The sequence below is a fragment of the Kryptolebias marmoratus genome, linkage group LG17 (genome assembly GCF_001649575.2).
Source record: "Kryptolebias marmoratus isolate JLee-2015 linkage group LG17, ASM164957v2, whole genome shotgun sequence".
NCBI lineage: Eukaryota > Metazoa > Chordata > Actinopteri > Cyprinodontiformes > Rivulidae > Kryptolebias > Kryptolebias marmoratus.
The window spans coordinates 16,616,308-16,641,980 of NC_051446.1; the positions used below are offsets into that span (position 1 = coordinate 16,616,308).

General features: G+C 36.2%; 1 protein-coding gene across 5 annotated transcripts in view; it reads left to right on the top strand.

The window, feature by feature from the left end:
- LOC108249191 (protocadherin-15-like) overlaps positions 1 to 25,673 on the top strand; it is a 211,362-nt gene that overhangs the window by 99,055 nt on the left and 86,634 nt on the right. For all 5 annotated transcript variants that reach the window (XM_017438411.2, XM_025010744.2, XM_017438403.3 and 2 more), the window contains 5 exons: positions 2,450 to 2,551; positions 8,351 to 8,483; positions 9,506 to 9,585; positions 11,203 to 11,296; positions 16,304 to 16,432. In XM_017438411.2, the coding sequence (XP_017293900.1) occupies positions 2,450 to 2,551; positions 8,351 to 8,483; positions 9,506 to 9,585; positions 11,203 to 11,296; positions 16,304 to 16,432 (538 nt within the window). The remainder of the gene's footprint in view (positions 1 to 2,449; positions 2,552 to 8,350; positions 8,484 to 9,505; positions 9,586 to 11,202; positions 11,297 to 16,303; positions 16,433 to 25,673) is intronic.

Below are 25,673 nucleotides of genomic sequence, written 5' to 3' on the forward strand. Positions count from 1 at the left end.
TCAAGTGGGAAGCATTTGAGACAGCTGGAAGTCTTTCCAGAAATTAATGTCCCCAGAGATTCACACTAAAAGTATGTCATTGCTCAGTGAAATGTGCAGATAATACCCCGAAAGGGTCCATCTTAAATACTGCTACAATTAGCGTTGTTTTTTTACAGTTGAGATAGTACTAGTAGGAAGACAACAAATGTGCACAGGATGTTCAGAAGCATTGCCTGGACAGAAAGTCTCTTCTCAAAAAGACAGTAACAGCATGGATAAGATTTGCAAAGTTGGGTCTAAACAAAATGCATGATTTTAGAAACAATGTTTGTTGGACAGACAAAAACAAAGTGACTGGATTTTCCTAATTATGATTCTGTACATTGTATCCAAACAAATGCATTATTTTACCACTAATAGTTTATAGCCATCGTCAAGCATAGTGGTAGTGGTATGTTTTGTTTGTTTTTTGTTTTGTTTTTTTCTTTCTTTTTTTGATCTGGGTACCTTTTCAGTAAAGTCAAGAAAGACTTTCAGTTCATCATAATATTCTAATAGGCAAATGTGAGGCCATGTTTTGAACAGATTAAGTCCAAAATAGGGTCAAGCTACAGAATGGTTGGGTGGGATCAAGGTATGGCAATGCTTTAAAGTCAAGAATTCAACCAGTTTAAATACTTTGTATGTTGTTACTTAACTCAAGAGATAATGCAGGGCATTGTTTCTAATTCTAATAAAGACCTTAGCAAAAGGTGAATGTTTCTTTCAGCTCTTTGTTACTAGAAACTTGTCAAACAAGAGGACATCAACTGTTTCCATTTTTTTTATTCCATCTACAAACTGTGTCAGAGAAATTGTTTGACAAGCATGAAACAGTGTTTTTGTAGGCTATTAGTCATAACATTATCATATATTTGCTTGTCACCCTTTGTCTGAAACACTAATGGCAGAGCTTCGTCTGATTGGTTTGAAAACTAATAATAAAATTGCAACGTGCCAGGCAGCTATTGAAATTTTAATTGCAGTCTGCCAAATTACCCACCAAGATTAGCAAATCACCATGTGCTGTATTTGCATAGTGTTAAGTAATAAAACTGAACTCTTGAGAAAAAAGAGGCATTTCAGATGGTTCGAGAGCAGTGGCAGATGTTGAAAGAATAGCTTCTTTGGTATGAATTTGGAGCTTGCAATGAGTTTACATTCATGAAAACACAAAATACAATGAAGGAAAGGAAAACCCATCAAATAAATTCAGCATAGAAATGCAAAAGATAAACGACACGTACAGTCACATTAAAATCAATTTGGAAACAGTAGTTAACCTAATTTTTATATTTTTAGACTGTGGAAATAAAGCTATGCAGGCACTGAGAATATAAAAAAATGCTACAAATGCTATGTTTTTAATTTGTCTAAGAGCTGCCTATTGGCCACTGCTTTTCATGTGTGTTTTAGGTTAAGATCATATGTTGAGAAGTGATGAAGTTGTAGCAGTTTTGGTCCAGCCTTGAAAATAATGTTAACGGCATTATATGCATTTTTCTGTTTTCTAATTTGTTATCTGTGGTGGCCATTTTGAATTTTATTGGTTCCAAAAAGTTAATTATGCCATGTTGCACAAAAAAGTAGGTGTGACCAAATGTGCCATAAACAAATGTCATGAAGCCACTCAGAATTGGGTTATGATCAGTATGTCTAGGAATGGTTCAAAGGACACATGACATATGTAGTCCAGATGACTGCAACATTTACAATCATCCCAGACTGGACAGGGATTTGGGAGTCCAGGCCAAAACAAATTAAAGTAGAAGAAACCTTGAACCAGCCAAGCAGTTGACAATCACATCTGGACCACTCCCCTAAATCTATAATGAAAGAAACTAAACCTGTGAACCAAAAACCCAGAAAACTCTCAAACCCAACAATAAGAGATAACTAGTAAATGTAACAAAGTGCAAGGCTGGCAGCTGTAGCCATAAGGAGAGAACTGGAGCGAGCATGGGGTATAATTGTGGAATCAGCAACTAGCGGACATCAGACTAATGCCACAAGCCTTTCCTCTTTCCCCTTCACTCCCCTTCACTCATCTAGTGTCAGCGCTTCTTCTTTAGTCTCATCAGCCAATCAGGTCTGGAAACAGGACAACATATTAATTAAGCAGACAATCGTTCATAAAGATGGACAGGAGCATGTAACACTTGTAAATGTATATCCAATATCTATTTTCTGAAAGCTTTTTAGAAATGCTTTCAGTGGTTAATGAGATTTCTTTTTTCCTAACAGACACACCAACTTACACACTCATAAAAGCAGATGGGCAAAAACATTCACCTTTCGCCTTTGACGGGTGATAAAAAGCCAGTTGGTGATCTGCATAATAAAAGAAGCAGATGATTAAACTTAAAATGTAAAGTGAAAGCCTGGTGTGTGTTGATTATCATCTATGTTTAATTTACTGTTTTCACAGCACTGGACTTATTACAGTGGCCCCAGGAGTTGAGCTCACTGTTGGACGAAACTACGCTTTGACTGTGGAAGCCACAGACAATGGGCTTTTACCTCACAGAAGGTAAGGCTTTCTCCGTCTGCTTCAACACTCATTTCTCTGTCTGTGTAGAGCTGAGGCGTGAAAGGTCATCAAATTTCCCCAGCTTTCACACTCATTGAACGACCCCCCTCAGAAGTGCTCGCCGTTCGCCCTTTATTACTCCCTCCCTGCCAGTCTCTGCATCTATTCACCATTTCAAGGGAGTTTTTTTTTTCATATACCATGAATTATAATTCTAAAGAAAGATTTGTCTAGAAATGAGGAAAATGAGCAGTGCAAGCTTGAGAATTATAACTGATAACTGATCTTTTCTTGAACAGCTTTCTGTTTTAGAAAACGTATATCAGCTAATGCAGGAAAATGTGGCATCTAAATAAATGCCACAGAACATAAAAGCCAAAAGGCAATGTGCAATGTAATGTACACAGACTTGATAAGGTGACTTTTTATATTCTTCCCCGACTTCAGAGTTCTGCCCTTCATCTCTACTTCAAGGATTAAATCAATAAGAAGCTGTAACTTTTTTCAACTCCCAGCTGCAGGCTTTTCCCCAACTTTTCCCCTCCAATTTCAGGGAAATGGAGGCTGCTCCTAATGTTTTGTCAACTCTTACGTGTATTGATTCGGTCACCAAAGTCTGGCTGAGAGCAGTTAAATTGTGAAATTTTAGTTTTCGCAATTACCAAGCAATATTTCAGAAGAGAAGTAAATCCACCCATCGAGCGGCTTACCCACTGGAACTCAGTCAACCCATACTGAACCACAAATTGATGTAGCAGCTGCACTGACAGAGGGTTTGATTTCCTGAGTGTTTTGAGCTCCACAATGTCTTGACTCATGAAAAATTACAGAACAGTGACTCACAAGGATGCATGTGCTGTACAATTTGCTGTTTACAGCAGCAACACCTTTTTACATAACTTTTCAGTTTTCTTCATTCAAGTTTTCCCCCCATCTTATGTATCAGCATAAAAAAAGAAGGACAAAAGTCTTGTAAGAAATTTGCATCAGTAAAAACAAAAGCCTTTTTCAAAACTGCGATAACCTTTTGGAGCTTAAAAACTTATCAGCAGAATGTTTTCTGATGCTCAAAGCACACTTGAGTGTAGTTCTTTGTGCTTTGCATTTGGGAATAGTGCAACAAAAGGATAAATTAACACTGCAGTGTCCTTGAGAAGGGACAAACAAGCTGAGTCGCTGCACTAAGAAGCACAGAACAAAAGCAGCAATCAGTAAAAGACACACAAGAACAATTAATCAAGATTTTTTTTTAAACTAAAATGGTGTTTAAGAAAGAACAAGAAAAAACGTCTTGATGTAGCTTTTAGTATGTTTTTGTCTGCACAAGCTACATTTTTCTTTCTACACGGGCGTACATGGTCTGCTCCAACATGCCTTAGTACCTTACGCTTTATGGTAGTTTCTCACTGGGCTGCAGCTGCTGGAGACCAGTTGGCAACTGGAAATTGCGAGAAAATTGCAAGAAAAAGACATTACAGTCTCACAGAATTGAGTGTTTTCCACTAAGCAGCGTGTCACCAAGATGTTTGGTTGAGTTTTCCCCAGTCAACTTTTGAAAATCACAGCTTGCAAGACTGCATTCCAAGCTGTGCACGTTATTTCATTTCCCCCCTCTCTACCACATCGTACCTGCCTCAGCTCACTTTGTACCCACCTTGGCGGCTGCCCCTGTATTTATGATTTAATCTACTGGAGTACACTTTAAAAAAAAAAAAAAAATAGGAAAAAAAAAACATGGACCAGTTTTTAAATATTTTTTTAGACCTGGACAAGTTTTCTGTCAGACCAGAGCTCTTGTGCAGGTGTCGAAATACAATGCTCCTGAGACATTGTAAATCGAAGGGTTTGAAATGTCCATGACTCTAATTTAATAGAAAGCTAATAAATTGTTGCACAGTTTTTGTTGCCCTGTCCCAACCTTTTTGAGATGTACTGCTGTCATTAAATTCAAAATCACTGATTTTTTTAAAAATAAATTTTGTACAATTCTTAGTATAAACATTTTGTTTACTGTGTTCCATTATGAATAAAAAAAAGTCACATTATGTGAGATTTGTAAATCATTACATATTGTTCTTATCTGCATTTTATAAATGGTCCCAAAGTTGTTGTTTTTTTTGTTTTTTTGAATTGAGATTGTATCTCTGATGACATTATTTCTAAAAGATCCACAGAGTGCAAACGGTCCTCACTTTTTGAGGTGTGCAGGATAGAGAAAGCACCCTGCAAGCTCTTTTTTTTTTTTTTTTCTGCTTTCATCAAGCCCAGAAAACGGGGAAAGTAAAAACAGGGCTAACATGGAAACTTCAACCAGAAACGCTTCAGGCAATTTTTGAAACCAGAAGCTTCTTGCTGTAAGGCAACAGTGTTAACCAGCTGCACCACTGTTATTATATTTAAGTGAATCAAATACAGAATGTTTGCATAGCACACATTGCTTTTTGGTTTGTTTAATAATATATTTTTGTTAGTTGCATTTAAATCTAACACTAAAAAAAAGCAACTTGTTGAAAGAAAATAAAAAGGGCATAAAACAATTTTCATACAGTTTTAGTTTGTCTCAAAGTAACTTACCGTACATGAGTTTGATCACTGTGATCTTTCAGGACTGACTTAACATCTTCTTTGCTGTTCAAAGATAACTGGGTTGGTTAAACTAATTTTAAATTACATGTGGAAAAAATGTATGCATTTTTGTTGGGGTTAATGTTCTAAGGCTTGTTGTTTCAGCTAAATGTATTTTATAAATGACATATTTTATTATATATTCAAGAATATGAACACTAAGTACTTGTTCATACAAGATTAAATTTGCTAGAATGTCCAACTAATGCTTTGAGTCCAAACAAATTTGACAATCCTTGGTGAACGAAAAAAAAACCATTAAATAACATTACAAAATTAAATTAGCCATAAATTTGATTTTCCAGACTCAGAAATATTACATTTTGTTCATTATATGTATTCAACAAGTTGTTTTTTGTCTACTTTGTCTCCTCAAGTGATCCCGTTCAAACTGATAATTCCTTATGTGTACACAACCTACAATCATGGGATTGATACATATTTGAAAATGCTTACATGTAGCTGACACTAGTGAAACAAATAATAGATCATTCTATCCAACAGCATTCATCAGTCATCATAAAAACAGAATCCTTTGTCTTGTGGCACTTGGTTCCAGGATTGTAGCTCCCAAATCAATAGAATGTGAACCACTGCAGATTGAGGTGGTTCCAATGATTTGCTCACAGATTGTCTCCAGATTTCCCCAGAACCCCTGTTTATCCCCAAAGAAAACATAACCAGCATGATAAATCGATATCTTTTTTCTGCTAGCTGTTTTGTTGAAGCTATAGGTCAGGACCCAAAACGAACTGTGTCCTCTTCTTGTTGGACATCAACAAAACTCAATAAACTACTTTTTTTCTTTTTTTTGTGTGTGTAGGTGTTTTGAATTTCAGTTTTTAACCATTACATCAAGAACCTTGTTGCAGGTCTGGAGGCACTGAAGAACACGTTTTATTCAGATTAGAAGAAACGGTGCACATTTATGATAGATGCTGCACTCCACAAGATTTACAGCAGCTAATACTCCAGTGTTTCGTCCATACCATACTTCCATCAAAGTGGGGACCAGAGGAATTGTATTGTGTGCAATAGGATGACCCAAACTTTCCAACTGGAAAAGGACCACCATGGATCAGTGGCAAAGCAGTGATTCCCAAATGTTTTTACTTCTTATTTATAAAATAACAGTCATAGAGGCAGTTATTGGTAGTTGAAACATAGATTATGAAAATAAATGAAAACTTTGAAATGATCCAATTTAAATAAATTGTTGTTTTACCATGGTTCTTTTTCATTACAATTTGGTCTAATTTTTTTTACAACCACATCACAATGTTTAAAACTGAGTTGCTTGGCCCAAAACAGTTCTGCAATAAGGAGGGTGAGACAGCATCACAGCACGCAAATGTCACCAAGCAGCCTTTGTGGATAAATGTAGTCTTACAAGACAAAAGCAATTAGAGAAGCTGCAGTTTCTGTGAAAATGCAGCCTGAATGCCGAGTGCTGAAAGAGTTGGCTGAAATTTGTTGAAGTGGAAATTGAGTTGTTGAAGCTAATAAAAAGCAGAACACTAGCTAAAAGAAGCGATCACTAGCTAAAAGCCAAAAGTTGCTAAATGCTAGCTAAAAATAATAACTAAAGACTTAATTAAGCAAAAAGTTAGCAACAGTTAAAAGTAACAAAAAGTCAGCTATAAATAGCAAAAGGCTCGGTAAATGCTAAAAGTAGCAGAATTGGAGCCTATAAACAAAGTAAAATGCTGAAGCAGATTTCAAAAAGAACCATGTTTTTGAAGGAAATTAAGAGATCTGTTTATTTTTATGAAAATATTTGTAAATAGTCAAATATTTTGAGAAATATAACTTACAAAAACCAAAAGTCATAGTAGGCATTTCCCGAATGAGCTGAACACTTTGACATATATGTGAACTCTGACACTGAACTTCTTAGCTGATTTTTAAAAACCTGTATCGTTAAGGTTTTTACTGTTATGTTTTACAAAGTTCTCCAAAAGCGCAGCTTACCAATAATATGAATTTAAACATGGCTTTATTGTTCCTACAATTATAAAAGCGTGTCAATCGGGTCATAAATCTTTTTAGAAAGACAAACTGATGCACAATGACATAGGGTCTTTATGGTACTTGGCAGAACTCTCCTCAAATGTTGGTTATTTCAGATTCATGCTATTATGGAAAAAGGTGTTGATTAAAGGATATTGGAATTGACACTTTAACAGCTAGAGTCCGTCGTCAGTAGATAAGTAAAGAATCTGTGATTAGTCTTCAGTAAACAGTGAAATGTTCAGCTGTCAGACATTCAGCTAAATGCTGTTTATCCTGATGCTTGTTGAAATAGAAAAATCAATTAAAGTCTCTGTTTTTAAGTTTTTTCCTTCTGCAATAGCTTTTAGAGGTAGCACAAAAACACAAAATGTTACGTGATAAATCATTTCATTTATGCTTTTTAGGTAACATTTAACATGTCAATATAACACTATGCTTGACTTTAAAAAGAATCTATCATATTTTCATAAATTCCTAACCTGCATTGTTAAACCTTTTAATTTTAGTAGCATTGCTAAAAAAAATTACAGCAAATTTACAAAGGTGTGAGTGACTGAAACAACAGAGTTAACTAGGTTTTTGAAAAACAAATTCCAAAGGGCAAACTGTTTACACTTCTTTACACCCAGCTGGGTTACATCAAAATGTTCTTTCACTAAAGGTCAGCACCCTCTGCATGACTGAATCACTGAAACAGCTGAATATGGTTGTCAGAATGCACAATGGAATTCTTAAACTCTGCAAAAAAAACAAAAAAAAAAACAAAACTTTTGTACAGCCCTGCAGCAAAAGCAGTATCCAGCTTTTTTCTTTGGCACTTACACTGCTGTTGACTTTAAGCTCTTATTGATTAGTTAAACACAGCATGAAGAGCAAGGAAACAAACACTGTGCAGCCCTTCTTATCTTAAATCATGGGCCATTCACTCCTGAATTTTTTTTTCCCCCTCTATCCTTATGTGATTCTTTACAGCTCTTCCTTTTTTTTTTTTTTTTGCTTTCTCTCCTCCTGTTTCAGTTGAACATTCCTCTGCTGCCATTGTTAATTTACCACATTCTCTGTTTCAGGCATTCGCTCTGTCTGTGTATGTGGTCTTATTGTCTATCTCACTTGCTTTATTTCATTCTCTTTTGTCTTTTCGCCCTCTCCGACTCTCTTCAGGTCATCCATTACAACAGTCTATATTGAAGTTTTGCCCCCAAACAATCAGAGCCCTCCGCGTTTCCCGCAGCAACAATACAACCTTGAGATCAGTGAAGCTATGAGGACTGGTGCCACGCTGCTCAATCTGCAGGTAAAAACACACACGCACGCACACCAGATACATTGTCGGTAAGGTCTTGTTTTTCCTAGAATTTTTCACAAATTTAAATTTTCAATGTCAGCTCATCTAAAAAATAAAATAATTCAAATGTTCATCTTTTATTTCTATGTCACAATTTACACTTTATTACCTTAATATTGACTAGATGTTTGAAATATTTTTCATCTACATCTATTTTTTAAGCAATTTCTACGATCTTCAATTTATCCTGTTAAGAGTTTATTCAATATATTGTTTGTTTAAACTGTTACATTAATGTTTTTTAAGTGAGTCCTTGATGACTGAGGGAAAAAATACTGACCAGTGTAAAAATATGGCTGTCAAAAAATAAACACAAATGAATAGATTTTTTAGTAACTGTTTTCTTTTGCCTTTATCTCTCTCTCTCTCTCTAAATACGGGTTGTTTAATTTTTTGAATTTGTACAAGTATATGTCTTGGCCAGTTTTTCTGTCTAATCAGTATGGAAGAACTGTTTGTTTGGGGTCAGTGTTGGCATTATCTAACATTCTCTAGATGTTCAGGTGGTGTCCTGACTTTTTTTTTGTTTTGCTAAAACCTGGCATGTCAACATGATCTTGGTGCTCAGATCACACAACCCTGCTTGTTTTAGATTTTCTCACATAACGATTCCTGGTTTGCTTTGGGTCACTCCCAGACTTCTCCAGAACTTGTTGACCTGCTGTCGAGGCATTTTATTCTTTTGAGCCAGGTGTGATGGAGTAGGTGCACATCTGTAGCATTCAGGACAGTGTGCTGAGAGAACCGTGATTACGACTGCATTAGCAAATTGCGAGAGTCACTGTGCTTTCTCCTCTCAAGTGCTAATTTAGTGCTGCTCATACTGTGAATAACCCCCCACCCCCACCCAAAAAAAACTAACTGGCAGTTGTAGTATTATACCAAAAGTCACTTAGCAGCAGGTGCAAAGCCTCATTCTCAATCTGCCCTTAGACATATGTGTCAATGTTGAGTTCTTTTCTCCTTTTAAGGCAATTGATCGAGAGGGGGACCCCATAACCTACAAAATCCAGAGTGGAGACATTAAAGGGAGTTTTGCACTGCAACAGCAGTAAGTATATAAATGCACAAACTGTGGTGAAACTGTGTTTGTACAAAAGTACGGTGTTGGCATCCAAACCAAGATTAATTTTCTTCCTTGTGTTTATATCTGAAGGCTCCTGTGTTTCCTCCCCGTATTACATAGGCATACATTGAAGATATAGTTTAAATCTGTCTGGGTGTGTGTGTGTGTGAAAGCGGCCTGAATTTTATTATTCTGTTTGGACTCTCCCAAAGGCTTCACATAGACACACCGCATCTTTCTCCAACATGCACACACATACACACAGACTCTTTTGGCTTTTGTTGTATTTATTCGTATTAATTTATTATTTAATTATCTTGTAATTCAAATGCATTCCTGGTGCTGGAATAAAGTACATTTAGAGGGGAAAAAAGTGCAAGTAATGAAGGACTGCATAAATGGGCTACACTATTATGAAGGTGGAGGAAGGAAGGAAATTAAACTCTACGAGCTTTCATTTGTATATCTCAGGAAGATTTATGTGGGTTGTGTGACACTAAACAATCGTCCATTACGTGCTGAAATGCTGCATTACCTTATCTGTATTGTTTGTATTGTAACTCCATAAAGACAACTCAAGTAGTTTTTGTTTTTACAGCACAAGTGCAACATGATCTCAAACTTGGTCCAAAATAAATTCTGCAAAATACTGGAAAAGTGCAAAAGCAAAGCACTCTTCTTACCAAATACCTGCAGCCAGGAAGTTGTCCATACAACCTACAGTCGTGGTAGAATATTTGAAAGGCAAAGCTGTCTTAATGAAATGAAAAGTAATGGATGCAAAGGCTATTTTAAAAGATGCATCACTGTCAATTATAGCAAGGAAGCACTTAGGTACATTGCAGTAATTACCACCCCAGCCCGTTATGCTTTTTTTTATTTTTAGTAGTTCAGTAGGCCTTTTCTTTGCACCTTTTATCACCAGTAGTTACATAGCAATATGTAACAATTTACTGAGTACTTTGTTGGTAAAAACAGAGTTGCAAATGAGCCATTTTCCTTGTAATTACCCACATAATCTAATAGTAATTTTCTTTGTAATTTGAGATTAATTTCTGAGGTACATTCTTGGTAATTAAGGTGCTTTAAAAAGAAAGTTGAGTTATTTAAACATCATCCAGGGGGCTGTTCATATAGTTATTGGTGAGGTAATGAAGAGCAACTGTTTGTCTTTAAAAATTACTCTTCTTTTTAGACTCGTCCAAACTGGAAGCCTCTGTAAAGCTTGTTTTTAGAATTATCTAAGAAGAGGGCGAAACATTTTCAGTTTTCAGCTGTTTTTCAAGTCTTATTGTTCTGTGCAAAGACTTAAAAGGTTTTTACATAGAACTTGTACTCGCCTAAATTCTTGTAAAATGTTTTCACAAAAAAAACTGACAAATGACTGCAATTATCAGCATAAGTGTCAACATGCCTCACATTCAATGATTTATGAGCAGAGATGTCTAGGAAAACCAGTGTTTTGCACATTAGTTTTCACACTTTGTCTGCTTTTATTCATTTATATTGTATGCTATTGTTTATTTGCTTACTGTGATGTTATTATTAGTAGTAGTGGTATGCCTAAGTTGTTAACCCAAACTCTTTGTGTTCTCTCTTCAGTTCAGGGTATTTAATTCTGGACAATCCTTTGGACAGGGAGACTCTGGATTATTATACCTTGGTGGTCACAGCCTCAGATGGACACCCAGATGGAGTAAGAACCTTGTCACTGATACTGGTAGTTTATGTAATACATGCTCACTTTATTAGATTGAATGGTCTCAGAAGAAACAACTGGGATTACTTCCTCCTGTCTCTTTCAATGGCTACAGCAAATCATTCGTTTCCGTTTCTTGCTCTCCAGTTCATCTTCATTTGTCAACCACTTGCATGTTCGATCCAGTTCTGCTCTTGTCCAGCAACTCCATCTTCAGCATTCATTTCCCAATCCATTCAGCTTCTTTCCTCCTCTGCACATGTCTAAACCACCCAATTATTTCCATTTTACTTTGTTCCAGAATTGTTTAACCCGATATAGAGTCATGCAGTCAGTCCTGATCCTTTTCATCCTCATCACCCTCCATGCAAATCTTGGTGTCTTTAATTCAGCTGCCCTCTGTCCTTTTATTAGTGGCAGTCTTCAAATCTTTTAATTCAGTCTCTCTCTCTAGAGTTTTGTAAATCTTTCATTTTGCCTTCTCCTGGAACATTTTCTTCACAAATCATTATTGGCGTTTTTCCTCCACTCTGCCTCCACTCTGCTTCTCACCGTTCCTCTACACTCGCTACAAAACTTGAACATAATTTCCTTCACTATCTCACATTCTTACAATTCCTTTTTTTTTCTTTTTTTGGAACACATCTTTTGCCACTCTCCCACTGTTTCATTCATCTCCTCTTTAACCTTCTTTTATTGTCTCAGTACAGTATTGTCTGCGAATATAAAAATCCAATGAGATTCTTGTCTGGACTCATCCATCAGCCCTTCCATCACCACTGCAAACAACAGTTGGCTCAGAGCTGAACCGTGATGCAAATCCCTCCTCCATCTTGACTCCCATCTGTTACTACAACACACCTCACAGCAGTCTGTCAGTGCCCCACTCGTGTCCACTCCTGTCACCTTTGGACTTCCTCATTCAGTGCAACAATACCTCTCACAGAATACTAATACTTCCTTTGTTGTATTCTGCTGAAATGTCTCATTCTGATGTTCTCCGTAATTTTTCATCATCAAAGCAGACATCTGTTGTAGTCTCTCTAGACCTGATGTCAATGTCACATTTATTTATACAGCAGATTTAAAATATAAAGGCTGAGCATTCCTTGAAGGAATGCGTATCGCCCATCACTTTTCCTGCCAAAGTTTTAGACTGAGACTTTACGCTGTGAATGACTGGATTTACAGCTGTTTTGATCTAACCTTGTAAATGACATTAGGCAGGATCTCATGTAATGCAATATTGTGAGATCTTGCAAGTTGTATTAGCATTCAAGTGCTGGGGATGATGCTCAGCTACTACCACACCAAATTTTTAGCTCAATATCTGTAAAATTAACTGAGGTATAGATATTGCTGTGTTAAGTTTGATTAGTTGTGGCAGCCATCTTGAATGAGGTGTACTCCAAATCAGTGATTACTGAATGTTTTGTTAAAATCTGTTCAATGGTTTGAGATATTTTGCTAATACTATAGACAAATGCACACACAGTGATAAAGCAATGTGAACCAAAGCACTTTGCAGTTAAGCCAGACAAGATAAGATCAAATGTGTACTTGTACAGTTTAAGGTTTTTGTATTTTATCTACATTTAAAGGTACGTACAAAGATCATTGTTCAAGGTGCCATTCACATACTTCTCTAGGGTACAGCTGAAACAAACACGCTAATTCCTATACCTGGATTTCTTTGTGTATTTTCACAGATGTTTTTCTATAATGAAATTAACTCCTCACAGTGAATCTTCTATCTTTATAACCTAAACTTGGTTTTCATTCCATAAATCCAATAATCTCAGCACATTTCTCTTTCTGAGAGGCATGAGCATTTTCAAAACAGCAATATAAACCTGCCACGATTTACACAGAAACATGGGAGCAGCGAGTTCAGACAGCTATTTTCTGCCACTTGTAAATCACTTAAAATGTCAGCAGCTGATCACATTTGTTATTTTCATCAAAGAGTGGCTTAACAGCCCATGAAATCAGTTTTTCTCTTGTTCTCAGTTTTTTGAAACCTGTTTATTTCCAGCTGTGATGTTAGTCTGCTCTGGAAACCCAGATCTGTTTGTTACATGTGTGACAAAAACACATTTGATCATGGTCATTTGTACCAGATGAGGTCATGTGAAACATACTTGAGACATTCAAACTAAAAAGGCCAAAACACTCTGAAGTGAACTCATCTATGTCCTTATTTTGGAGATATTATGCTTTCCCCAAGCACCTTCCTGACTTTAGATGAGTGTAATTTCTAAATTTTATAATCTAGCATCAAGTCTTTTGCTACATTAGGACAAAAGGCTGAGGTCAGAGAGAACCCTCTAGTTCCTAAGTTTATTTAATTTGTTTCTGAACTATAACAGTACTCTGAATTCAATTGTAAATGATCCAGTTGGAAACTAGCAATTACCAGAAAGTTTGCAGCATAATCCTCGCCTTTTGCCTACATTTGCATCTGTCTAGAGGTGATAAGTTTTTCACTTCACCTTTAAAACCCTAAGTGTGGAAACTTGTACAAATGTTAAAAGGTAACTGACCAAAAAATGTTCACATTTAGGTGTGGCTACTTACCTACAGAGTTTTTTTTTTTGTTTCTAAAGAATAAGGGACTGTGCCACTGCTCACATTTTTACACAGCTCACCAAAGTAATTTTCTCTCACTCCTTATGTGTTCTTCAAGCTCACAAGATTTACTCCCACATGAAAGTCAAATAAGGACAAAGGGAGCATTCCCTCAGCCTTTTTTCTGATATTTCTTTTGTCCTTTTAGAGTTTCATTGATTTCTCCACACTTTTGTCACTCTTCTTTATTCAGTCATTAATCTAGCCTTAAAATTATTTCACTGTTCAAGGTGTATTTGAGTAGAGCAAATGCTGATTTTGTGTATAACTTTGTCTTACCTACAAGATGAAGTGAAACAGAAAGGGGGGAAGGTATATTTGAAAGGCTGATCACAGTTAATTTGTGCCTATGCACAACTCTTCATTCCCATTTACACAAATTTTAACTTTTTACTAAACCTTCACAATTAGTGTATTACCTTTGTGCCCCGAAGGTCCCCAAGTCAGGCAATGGCTAAAACTAATTTAAACATTTTTTTTCAGCTTGGCACTACATTGTATTTTGAATGAAAAGCCAAAAAGAGTAGACGAAAAAGAGAAGGAGAAAGAAATGGAAAAAGAGAAATGGTGTCTGCCAAAGAGTGACAGAAGGGGAGATGGAAAGAAAACAGAAGAATAGAAGATTGGAGCGCAGTTGCCTTCTACTGGTCCATTAATCAGTATCACCCAAAAGGCCTTGGGTTGTCTTCATATGTGCACATGCACTCATACACACCCAATTGTGTACCATATTATTAAATGTCCTGTTGTGAGAGTGTCAGACTACAAAGTGCCTAATTGGCTATTTGGCCGGTGAATCCATCATACTGCCACAGAATAAGGGCTGTACAAGTTGGTGCAGTGAACCTGGTTCACTGTAAAGATCTTTTATACTGTAGGGGACAATTTAAACTTTGGTGCGGGAGAATGTGCTGTTGGCAAAATGTATTTTACTACCATGGTATCACCTTTAATTATTTGATCATGTTTGATTTGATTTTTTTTTTAAACAACATCAGTTCTGTACTTTAAAAAGTTTGAAAAGAGGCAGCAAAAGTGAAGCAATTCATACGTGATTAGTTTATCAATCAACAGGTCATTAACATGAACTTAGCTTACTGTACCCTAATGTAACTGACATTTCAATGGTATTAACTGCTTTAAAATAAATTATAGACCTATCATTTCTTGAGTCAATGCAAATTGCCCACCATCTTCCATGCCAGAGCTATAGCCTAAGATCAGCCTTTGATGAAAAGGGACAGAGGAGTTATAGCTGTTTTGGTCAAACCTTATTAATGGTATTACAATGCTCTTGTTATATTGTGAGCTCTTACATAATCTGTTGGTGCTTGAAGTCTGTGAGAATGACTCTCAGCTACTATCACATAAAATATTAACTCAGTATCTGTAATATTAGTTATAGCCATTTTTGTGTAGCTAAAGTCAATTAGTTATAGCAACCAGAAAAGAGAACTGAATAGGTTTTTTGTTTACAGAATGTGCCTTTTTAATCATATGGAAACCATGAATAAAATGTTAGGGGAGCAACAGCAAAGACTATGGAGAAAATGAACAGAAAAGAAGGACATACTTTCTAATACAGAACATGATAACAACCGAAAAGCCCCTGATTATACACAAAAGGAGAGATTTCCTTATTATTACTAGACTTAAACTTGGACATTGTGGACTTGGATTGGCTCTGATTGGAGAAAAACGCCCAGATGGCAAATGTGAAGGTGGAAGCATTGAAACAGTCAAGTGCATCCTCCTTGAGTGTAAAAAGTGCACTCATTCCAGAAGAAAACTGTTGAAAGGGTCAAATGAAGCAACAGTTTTCAATCTGTTCACAATTTCAAATCTGGAAAGTTGGGTCAAAACAGAGAAACTACTGAAGTATTTATCCAATGTTAATTTAAATAAGATATTATGGGACATTAGGCATGATTTTGTGTATTTAGATTGCAAATCTATTAATTCAAAAGCAGAATGATAATGAACAGGAAATGGTAGGAACAAACCTCTGACGCATCTAGCCTGCCCAAGGCTACCCAAAGTGTCCACCCTAAGAAGAAGAGAATTATTAGAGCAGCTGAGATGACTACTAATCAATGACAGGTGTGTGTGATAGGGCAAACAAGGGAGCTGAGGTGAAAACTAAGGCCATGGAAAAAAACAAAAGCTGCTAGGCTGAAGAGGTAACAGAAAACAAATGACTAAGAATATTTAATAAACTGAAAAGACCCTGGCAGAAAGAAACAAAGTAAAAAAAACGTACTGATAAATCTAAAATCGGAAAACCGAAATTATAACAAACTCTGAGAAATTCCAAAACTATGACAGATAACTGATCAGATCAGTAACAAGCTTTTGTATGTGTGTGTTTGTGTGTAGACATCTTCTGCAATGGTGAACATTGTAGTGACGGATGTTAATGACAATGACCCCGTGTTCAGTTCTTCACTGCCAGTGAACCTCACAGTCATCGAGGAACAGCATCACGCCTACGTTGGACAGGTCAAGGTAGGAAGGTGCTCAGGCACACACACACACACACACACACACTCCTGTGAATCATTCGAAAAAGAACAACCTTCTCCTTTATCTCAGTGGTTAAAAAAACATTTAGCTGCTTTAATATAGACTGTGACTATATTTTATGCTAATGTATTCAAAATGTATAACTGTGTATTTGTTTGAGCTTTTTAAAACTTCTTTTAAAGAAATTCTAAACAACAAAATGCCAGTTTTGGTCATAAATTACAGCTGTATCAAGAACTCCTTGATTGGACAATTAAAGACCCAGCAGGAAAAAAGTGAAGTGACAGATTACTTTTGTCTTTATCATTTTTCAAGTGGAATGGACCTGCATGTTTATTGGTGATTACAGAGCTATTCTTATTTTACTGGCTTTTAAACTCTTTTTAATGTCATTACCACAACATAATAGCATGAATTGTATTTAAATATATAAAACACATTTTAAGCTTGAACTGCTTTCTTTTTACATTCATTCTTGTACTGTTCTCATGTGCACAAATACAACTTGCTGTCAGATGTTTTCAAATTGTGAAACCTCCAACTTTGTGTAATTTAGTCAAATTGAATATTTTTCAAGCAGAAACACTGAACTGAAATGCACTTCTGGTAAGCCAAACCTTACCCTTTAAAAAGAGCTATTATGAGTAATAATGCAGATATGAGCTGTTCCTGGAGCTTGAATGCAGCTGAAGAGTGTGGTTTTAGTAGAAATGATTAAATTACTCATTCTGCCATGAAGTGTACAGACAATTCTCAGATTTCAGAAGAACTGTTATCTGAACCATTTTCAGTGTCTCAGAACAGAAAACAAAAAGATCCAGCTGATGTAAATTTAATACTGCTTTAACAAAGCTGCACAAATAACAGCCTGTTCACAAATCCTAAATGGTGCCTTGTGGGAATGTTCAGTTCTGCAGATGAACTTCTACCTTTATGGACTCTATGCCTGCTGACAGCATCTGTATGTTCTCAGAACTCATGAGGTGTAAAATGTAGGGAAGGGTCTAATATTTGTGCAATTAGCAGTTAATTGTTCAGTTCAGTGGAAGTTCTTATCGTCTCATATGGGGTTCAAAAATCACTAACACGAAGGTAGCTTTGTAGGTGCAGCTTTATAGTGAACAGGAAACAAGCATTTGTCTTTGCGTGCATGCATGAAGACTGATTCAGTCTGGATTCTTTTTATAACCACAATAAGGCAGCTAATTTATAACGGCTCCAATTACAGTTCTTATATACAGAAATCTTTTCGTAGAACAAAAATTTTCTATATAAAATTCATGAAAAATAAAAGACAAAGCATAAATTTTAATCCAAAATAAATAATTGTGCAGAAATGATAAACAAAAATTAACAGCATATCACTAGATTTCTTTAACTTGTACCAGAACCCTACAGCTGCCATTTCCCATAAAACGACCAGGGGTAAATCTGCCACTTTATAAGGCTCTGATCTTTTAAAGGCACTCCTTTACTTGGATTTGCTCCAAGCTTAATTCATAGCCTTTGTACACTTGGTGTCAGGAGGTCTTTGATCAGTCTGACTTTTTGCCAAGGTCTAAATGCTAACAGGAGTCTTTAGTTCAACACTAGGACTACTCCTCTTCAACTTATTTAGCCCTTGTACATCACCATAAACAACTCTGAGCAACTCATCTCAACTTAAAGGTTCAATATCTATCTAATTTGGACCACTACATTCAATTCCAAATGTGCAAGTTCATCCTACACTGAAAAGAAGACATTTAATCCTGAACCATTTTGAATTTTAATTTTTCACTCAGCATTTTGGTCACATTCCAATTACAACATTCAAAACCTGCCATAATTGGAAGAGAGGGCCCTTAAAGTATTCAAGTCCTGAACTTCCTCCTTTTCAAAGACCCTTTGGATATACTCCAATGGAAAACAGACGGTGTGATCCCTCAGTGGGCTCAGCAAGGCATGACTTTGGGCCTCATTCCAAACCAGGTTTGGTACCTATAGGTATTAAACATATTTCTGGAAGAATGGATAGAGCTGACCTTGGTTTGCTGGTGCATGTATGGTATAATGAGATGGAAAGAAAGGAGGAAGTGAAACATGCTGGAGTGGCAGATGGAGATGAAGAATGACCCAGGGGAAAGGAAGCAGAGTTGGAAAGAGGCAAGGGGAGATGAAAGCTAGAAGAGTGCAGCAGCATTCCCAATCTGACTGAAGGTTTACAACAAAGTTTCTGAAGTGAAATTAGAAACAGCTAATGGGGCAAATTAATACTTTAAAAGATACAAGTTAATACAAAAAATGTTAATATAATTTGCAGGACAAATGCTTAAAATTTAGAATCTGAGTTGGTTGTTAAATCTTTGTGTATAAGATGGTAAAAGGTGTTTTCCAGAGAATAAAGTTACGGTCAAACAAAACTTCTGTTCTGAACCCACTCAATGTTTGGAAAGATCAAGCTGGTGGACTCTCTTTGAGTGACAGATGCATACAAAGGAAAGGAGAGAATACCTGACAAGAAATACAAGCAACTCAAAGCAGATGTAGACAGGTCTCAGGTAAGAGTGAGGAAGAAACGGCATTCTGAAGAGGCTGGAGGGGTGGAGGGTGCATGCTTAAAGAAAAGAAAGCTTATCTCTGCTGGACAGACAGTTGCTACTCTGTTCTTGAGAATGTCAAAACTAAAGAAGTTCTCCCTTTCCAGTTTAAAAACCTGTCTGGATAAAAAGCTTTGGACCTCAAACTATCCTTTATAAAGTATTAAGTGTAAAACTGCTTTTTCCGGTTTATTCTGTTATTACAAAGACTTAAAAAAATATATATTACATCTAAATCCAAACAGGATATTGATTGTAGATCTCCGTTTAAGTCCACATTCTAATTCAGAATCCCAGATCTGTAATGACTCAGCAATTACCACACCAAATGTTATCTGATTAACTGTAAAATTGACGGAGGTATAGGTACTTTTGTTTTCTAAAGTTTGTTGTGGCAGCCATTTAAAATAAGGTTGTCTCAAAAGTTTGTTGTAAATGTACATGCAATCATTATTTTCCAAAAGTATCATTTAAATCCATCCAGTGGTTCCTGACATTTCTTGCTAACAGACAAGCTGGGTGGACTTAAGTGTAGGGATCTGGAGTTTTAGCCCCGCCTCGGGGCGGCTCCTCCAGTTTCTACTTCCACAGGTGATCCAGATTCGGGATAATGAGGACTGCCAGTACTTAAGCCTCCAGTTGAGACCAGACCTTCGCTGGAGCATCGAACTCCTGGATCACCTGAACGCCTCCTTCTTCCCCTCCTCGCCGCTGGACACCTCCTGGACCTGTAAGACCAAAGAACAACAATTAAGTCATTCATGCAGTNCACACTTACCTTCAGCTGTTGTCTCCGTGTCTGGTTTTGGTCTCGCTCACTGGACATATTACCCTGCGTTCCTGTCATTAAGCAATTAATGATGCAAAAACATTATCGCTCTTCAGTCATGGGCAATTTTAAAAGTACATTTGGCTTTTTCTTTGTACTTCTTACAGTCTATATATATATATATATATATATATATATATATATATATATATATATATATATATATATATAAAATGTGTTCCAATATTGAAAAGGACTATTCAACACACATTGCAAAAAAACTATCCAGATAGACCAAAATAATAATAAAAAAATAACTATATGCATCTAAAATAAAATAAACAGGAGGAGAAAAACAATGGACCTCAAATGCAAATCACCTCTGCTTTGGGACTGAGGTTTGTCACAATGTTCTTAAAAACAGCGTCACTAGTAATCTTCCTTTGTTCTAAAACAACCTTTGCTCTCGTTTTCCAGATGTGTGTATTAATGACCCACATCACCAACCAGAACAAACATCTCTTTGAGTCTGTGAAGCCGCCTTCAAATGGTTCATTAAAACAATAGAATTTTTACATTTATTTCAAAATAAAAATCTATTGACAAGATTTTATTTCTTTAGTCCTGTAACAGTCAAGTAGAAGATGCTGACATTTTTTTATCTTCCTCACAGAGACTCCTGGGACTTTCTTTGTTTTAACCAAACAGCTCCCCTGAACTATCACTCTGACAGGGAGTCTATTCACAGAAATCAACCACAGTGTCCCAAGATTTTTCAGAGATTTGATTATTTACATTCTTTACAATTTTTAGGGTGATCTTTGCAAATGTACATTCAGAGACCTCCATTTGTTTTGCCTAATATCTATATACAAAAGTTCACAATATGGGACTCGAAATCTCGCTCTGCCTTTTAGTTTACAACTAGGCCTGTTTGTCTCCAACCCATGAGGCATTTCTATTTAAAGCATTTGAAACAATTTTAACAAAAGGGGTTTACAAATAACTCAAATATGGTGCTGTGAGTCCTCCATACATTTTATACATAATCATCCTCCCATAGAAAACAAAGGTGAAGGCCTGAGCATCAATACATTAGTTTCCTTACAATCTTGTAGTCTGATAACCTTTTTGATTGGTTCTTAACTACAACTTTGGGGAACAACTTGTTCTAGACAGAAAAACAGAAAGGTAAAGCGTTCAGCAGTACATTTTATGATGACATTGGTGAGAAGTTTATTTGAATGTATATGTATGCGTGTCGAAAGGCAATCACACTACAGCAATACGTAAGCAATCAGTAAAACCAGTATTAAGTCATGCATACTATAAGAATCCATGACTTTAATGTTTATTAGTGTGACAAAATGTTCTTATAGACTTGAGTGGGCTCAGTAATTCTGTTTCAGCTGCAGGTTCTGCTTTTATATCTCAGAATTAAATTAAAGGTGAAGGTGAGAAAGTGATAAAACGTAAGGGGGTAAAAAAGGACGAAACTGGAAGAAACGATGCATTAGCACCTGAATACAACAGGCAGAGCAAGTGATTGTGTAGATGGAGTGGATATTTCAGTCTTCAAGCAGTTTTTTTGTCACGGTGCGCTGAAAAGCCACAGGCACAAGGACAGGTTAGACATTATTTCCATTGTGTTCTTGGCTTTTAACTGTCTGGCTTTATAATTATGTTGAGGGAACTGTGAAAGACTGAAGGAGGGAGAGGGNGGGGAGATAAGGAAGCAAGTAAGTCAAACACCTGCACTTATATGCATACTGTCAAAACTAAGAACTAAAATGGGCAAATTTTGGGCAAGAAGTGATTAATCCAACTTTCATTGTGGATTAAATCATCTTGTTTCTAAAATGTAGTACAACCCAAACTTTACAGGAGGAAGCTTGAAGGAGTTTACATGTTTTCTTTTTTTTCTGCCTTTTGACTTATTTATTGTAACTTTTATGTTGACTGTGGCAAAAAAAAAAACCTTTCTATTTTCTTTTTATTTTTATTTATGCATATTCGCTGGTCCTGACAGCTTACAATTCCAGTTCGGATTGTATAACAGAAAATGTATTTGAATAATGGCTGTGGCTGTCACTCTGGTAATGTGGTTGTTTTTTGTTCAGAAAGTTGTTGATTGATCCCCCAAGTTCTCCAGTTTTCACAAAGTGTTTCCACTCATGACCCTGAGCTCAACATTTCTCCCCTAAAGTGTATGTGGCCCTAAATAACTACAAAATCATTGCAAAATGATATTATTAGACCAATAAGTGGTTTAACAGTAGGTTCTTGTTAGTTTAGACTTCTAGTGACTAGTTGTAAGTGGCATTCAGAAGGAAGTCATCCATATGTCTTGAAATGTTCAAAAGGGTTTTTAGTTTCCTTGGGTGAGTCGCAGAGACTTGCAGTCTTGCAAAGAGGTTATGATGGTCGCACGCCTCAGAATTGAGTAAGATAATGATTGAAAATGTATGTATTTTTTCACAATTTTGATTTGCCAACCAGTCTCCAAAGGTCTTAAACCAGTAAGATACTATCCTAACTTTGCACATACTGCTCAGTGAAAACATGGAGAAACTTAAGCTTAGCTTTGTCCAAAAAATGTAAGGGTCTGCCTGTCAGCACCTTCTAAGTCATAAAGCAGTGTGAAAATGTGTATAGATATTACTAAAGAAGTCTAATAAGAAGATTATAATATTATGAAATTTTCCTCATGTTCATCCACTGTGAATCACAAGGGAATTTAATTTTGTATCCGTTTAAGCTTTTGAGTCCTTTTAACATTTTGTCTCTGCAGACTGCATTGAGAGAAGAAACAGTGATGTAAACTGATGAAAATATCACAGTAAAGTAGTCTAAAATAAAGTCTTTGTTTTTGCAAAATGTTTTTTATGACCTATAGTGTAGTTTCAAACAGAACTGTAAACAACTATGTACTCAACTTCCAAGAAATCTGCAAAAATGCTTTTAAATATGTAATAAACATTGTCAAAAAGTTAAAATTAAAACCTAAAATCTTTTCCTAACTTCGATCAAGTTTCCTAAACCTAATCAAAGCTGACATAAATAGGAAGTGAAGCCACAAAAAGATGTTGAACTCTGTCCTGCTTTGATATTTTCTTCCTTGAATCTTCTATTACACCTCCTTACATGCTTAGTTTGAAAGAGAAAACACTTATTATTATAATTTCAGAAATATTTGGTAAGGTTAGATTAGATGGTAAGGACAATCAATCTATATTGTTAGGTTAGGGAAATGAAATTTGCTCATATGGAAGCTTGAGATCTTTGTTGTTTATTTCAAAAGCAGGTTTCTTGCTGAACTTGGGTCATATTTGGGGAATTTTCCTCTTTCATTATCCCTTGGCTTTAACATTGCTTTATGCAGATTTTGTTTCATTTGAACACAGCCAACATCATTGTCTCAATGTTTAAAACAGCAAGCCTGGTTGTGAGGCATTTGTCTAAATGAAAACTGAAACCAGTTAGAAACGTTGGGTCTTAATGCTAAAGTAAATTGACTGTGGATAGATTCATTCTTTTTTTTTTTTCTCTACGTAATTCTCTCTCTCACACACACACATTATAAAGAGCTTTTTTCAGAATAAAGAATTTAAAACCAAAACATAACTTTATTCACTCGATGAATTTAAATAGATTAACATTACATCTCTGATAAATATGCAGTTATCAACCTTTTTTCTTTTTTTTTTTTTTTCTCTCCCCTCCTACGGCTCCTCGCCTCTTTTTACTTTTTGTCACCATGATTGTCCATGTGTCAATTTATCTCCCTTCTCCAAAGAACCCATGATAATCACCCAAAAGCTGAATGCTCCATTAAATTTCTAACAGTTTCCCGCTTAGATAGCAATGAATGGCTGAATACAAATCACATCAGGGGGACTGCTCTCTCTCACAGCGCAGCCAAGATGGAGTCTAATTTCCACTAATTCTAATATTCACTTTGTGGGGCACATTAAAAGTTTATTGAATAAAAATTATGGAAATGTGAAAATTGGGTCACTGCAACAACAAATAATGACAGCATCAAAGCAAAGAAAGAGGATAGTAAATACGAACAAAGGACGGACGATGTTGGCTTTAAAAGTTACAATCAACTATATAATAATCAGTTTGGTGATCGAAATGATAGAGATGAATTTTTAAGGAGCTTCCAACCTTGAGTTATATTTACTATATGGTACAGTTTAATTAGCTGGTTCTGACTAGGTCACCAGTCAGAACCAGCACCTTTGGGAGTGACGAATGTTGAAGATTCTCTGTTGATGTGCAACGCTTTGTGACCTGAACATTTCAGAATGACCTAATCTGTCAATCAGAAACACAAATTAGTTTATAGTTACAAATAAGCAGGGCATGTAAAGCCTATAAGCATGAACCATGTTAAACATTCAGTTAAAATAATTTGGATGCAACTTTGGCTTGGATAAAATGCCTTTTCTGAATAGGAGTGTTCTTTCACTAAAATGCCATAAAGCCTGACTTTTCAGTTTAACATTAAAACACATTCAGGGTCAGACATAAACACATGAATGTGGATGAGTCAATAAAGCCAAAGATATACCTAAAAAAATATTTGGAAAATCTTTTGGGCCTGCCTAACAGCCAGCTTATAATCCTTCATTTTGGGAAATTCTTTTCTTTTTCACTCATTCATGGTGTCATGTCATAGGCCTCCTTCAGTCATAGATGACTATGGATGAGCATCCCGGGTGTAGCTTTTAGCTGCCCAGCTGGAGCAGCTCCTTCGGTGGCTAATGAGACCAATGCGAGAGCAGCAGACTCAATCACATCGTTCACAGCAGTGTGTTGTCTCAGTTGGTTGCAGGGTAGGTGATTGGGCTGCTTGCTCCTTCCAGGATTCATGGTGTCAGTGTTGTGCAAAACCTTTGTATTCTCAGAGCAGCACTTCACAGCCATGTCAGGCACAAAAGTTAAAACATAGGGGTTTTGTGTGTGTTTAGCAAATCATGTTGCAATCAGTAGTGAATCACATTATGCAAAAGTGAGCATGATTTCTTTAAATAGTTGCTTACACTGACATTGCCCTGCTACAGAGCAAATGTATATTTAACAGAGGCACACATAATAATCTTGGACAAGCTCCAGTTTATGTTCTGACCCTGCTCATTGGGCCTTAATATTAAATGGAAACTAAACACTTTGTTGAGACTTTGAATTTTATCATTTTAAAAAAGGCCATTTATTATAAAATTCCTCTACAAATCAGCACAACAAACCAACAGCCCTAGTGGTGATCTGCTCAAGCTACATCCGGCATGCCTTAAATCCACACCTTCATATGCGAAACCAGACTGATGCGCATCTTGACCGGTGAAGATGCAGAGGGGTGTCACAATTAGTACAGAGTATACATAATAAATATTGACAGTCAAACACTTTTAGTGGAGATATAGTGGTAACAAAGCGTGGCCTAAATGTCAAATTCTTCATGAAGAAATTAGGTTTGATCAGACTGAGTTAAATTTTCTCAAACTTCTGACACACCAATCTGAATTATTAAAATAACGCATTAGTTTGTCTTGTGGTCTCATTTCTTTGTTTTAGTGATTATTAAAAGTATCTATCTGTATCTGCACATCTGTTATTTTGCATTGCCATTACAGTTTAAATTCAGCCAACGTTACAGTAAATTAAGTCACTCTGTCCAGCTGATCCCCCCCCCCATGTGTCCTTAGGCTTTTTAATTCAGTTTGTCATATTGAAAATGCATCTAGATGTCTTTTTTTCCATCTTGCTTTGCCAAAGTGTCCTCAGAATGATTTAATGTAATTCAGAGCATATTCATAATCAAACGTTGCTGACGTCAAAATGGCATGACTCGTGCTCTTTTGGGTAT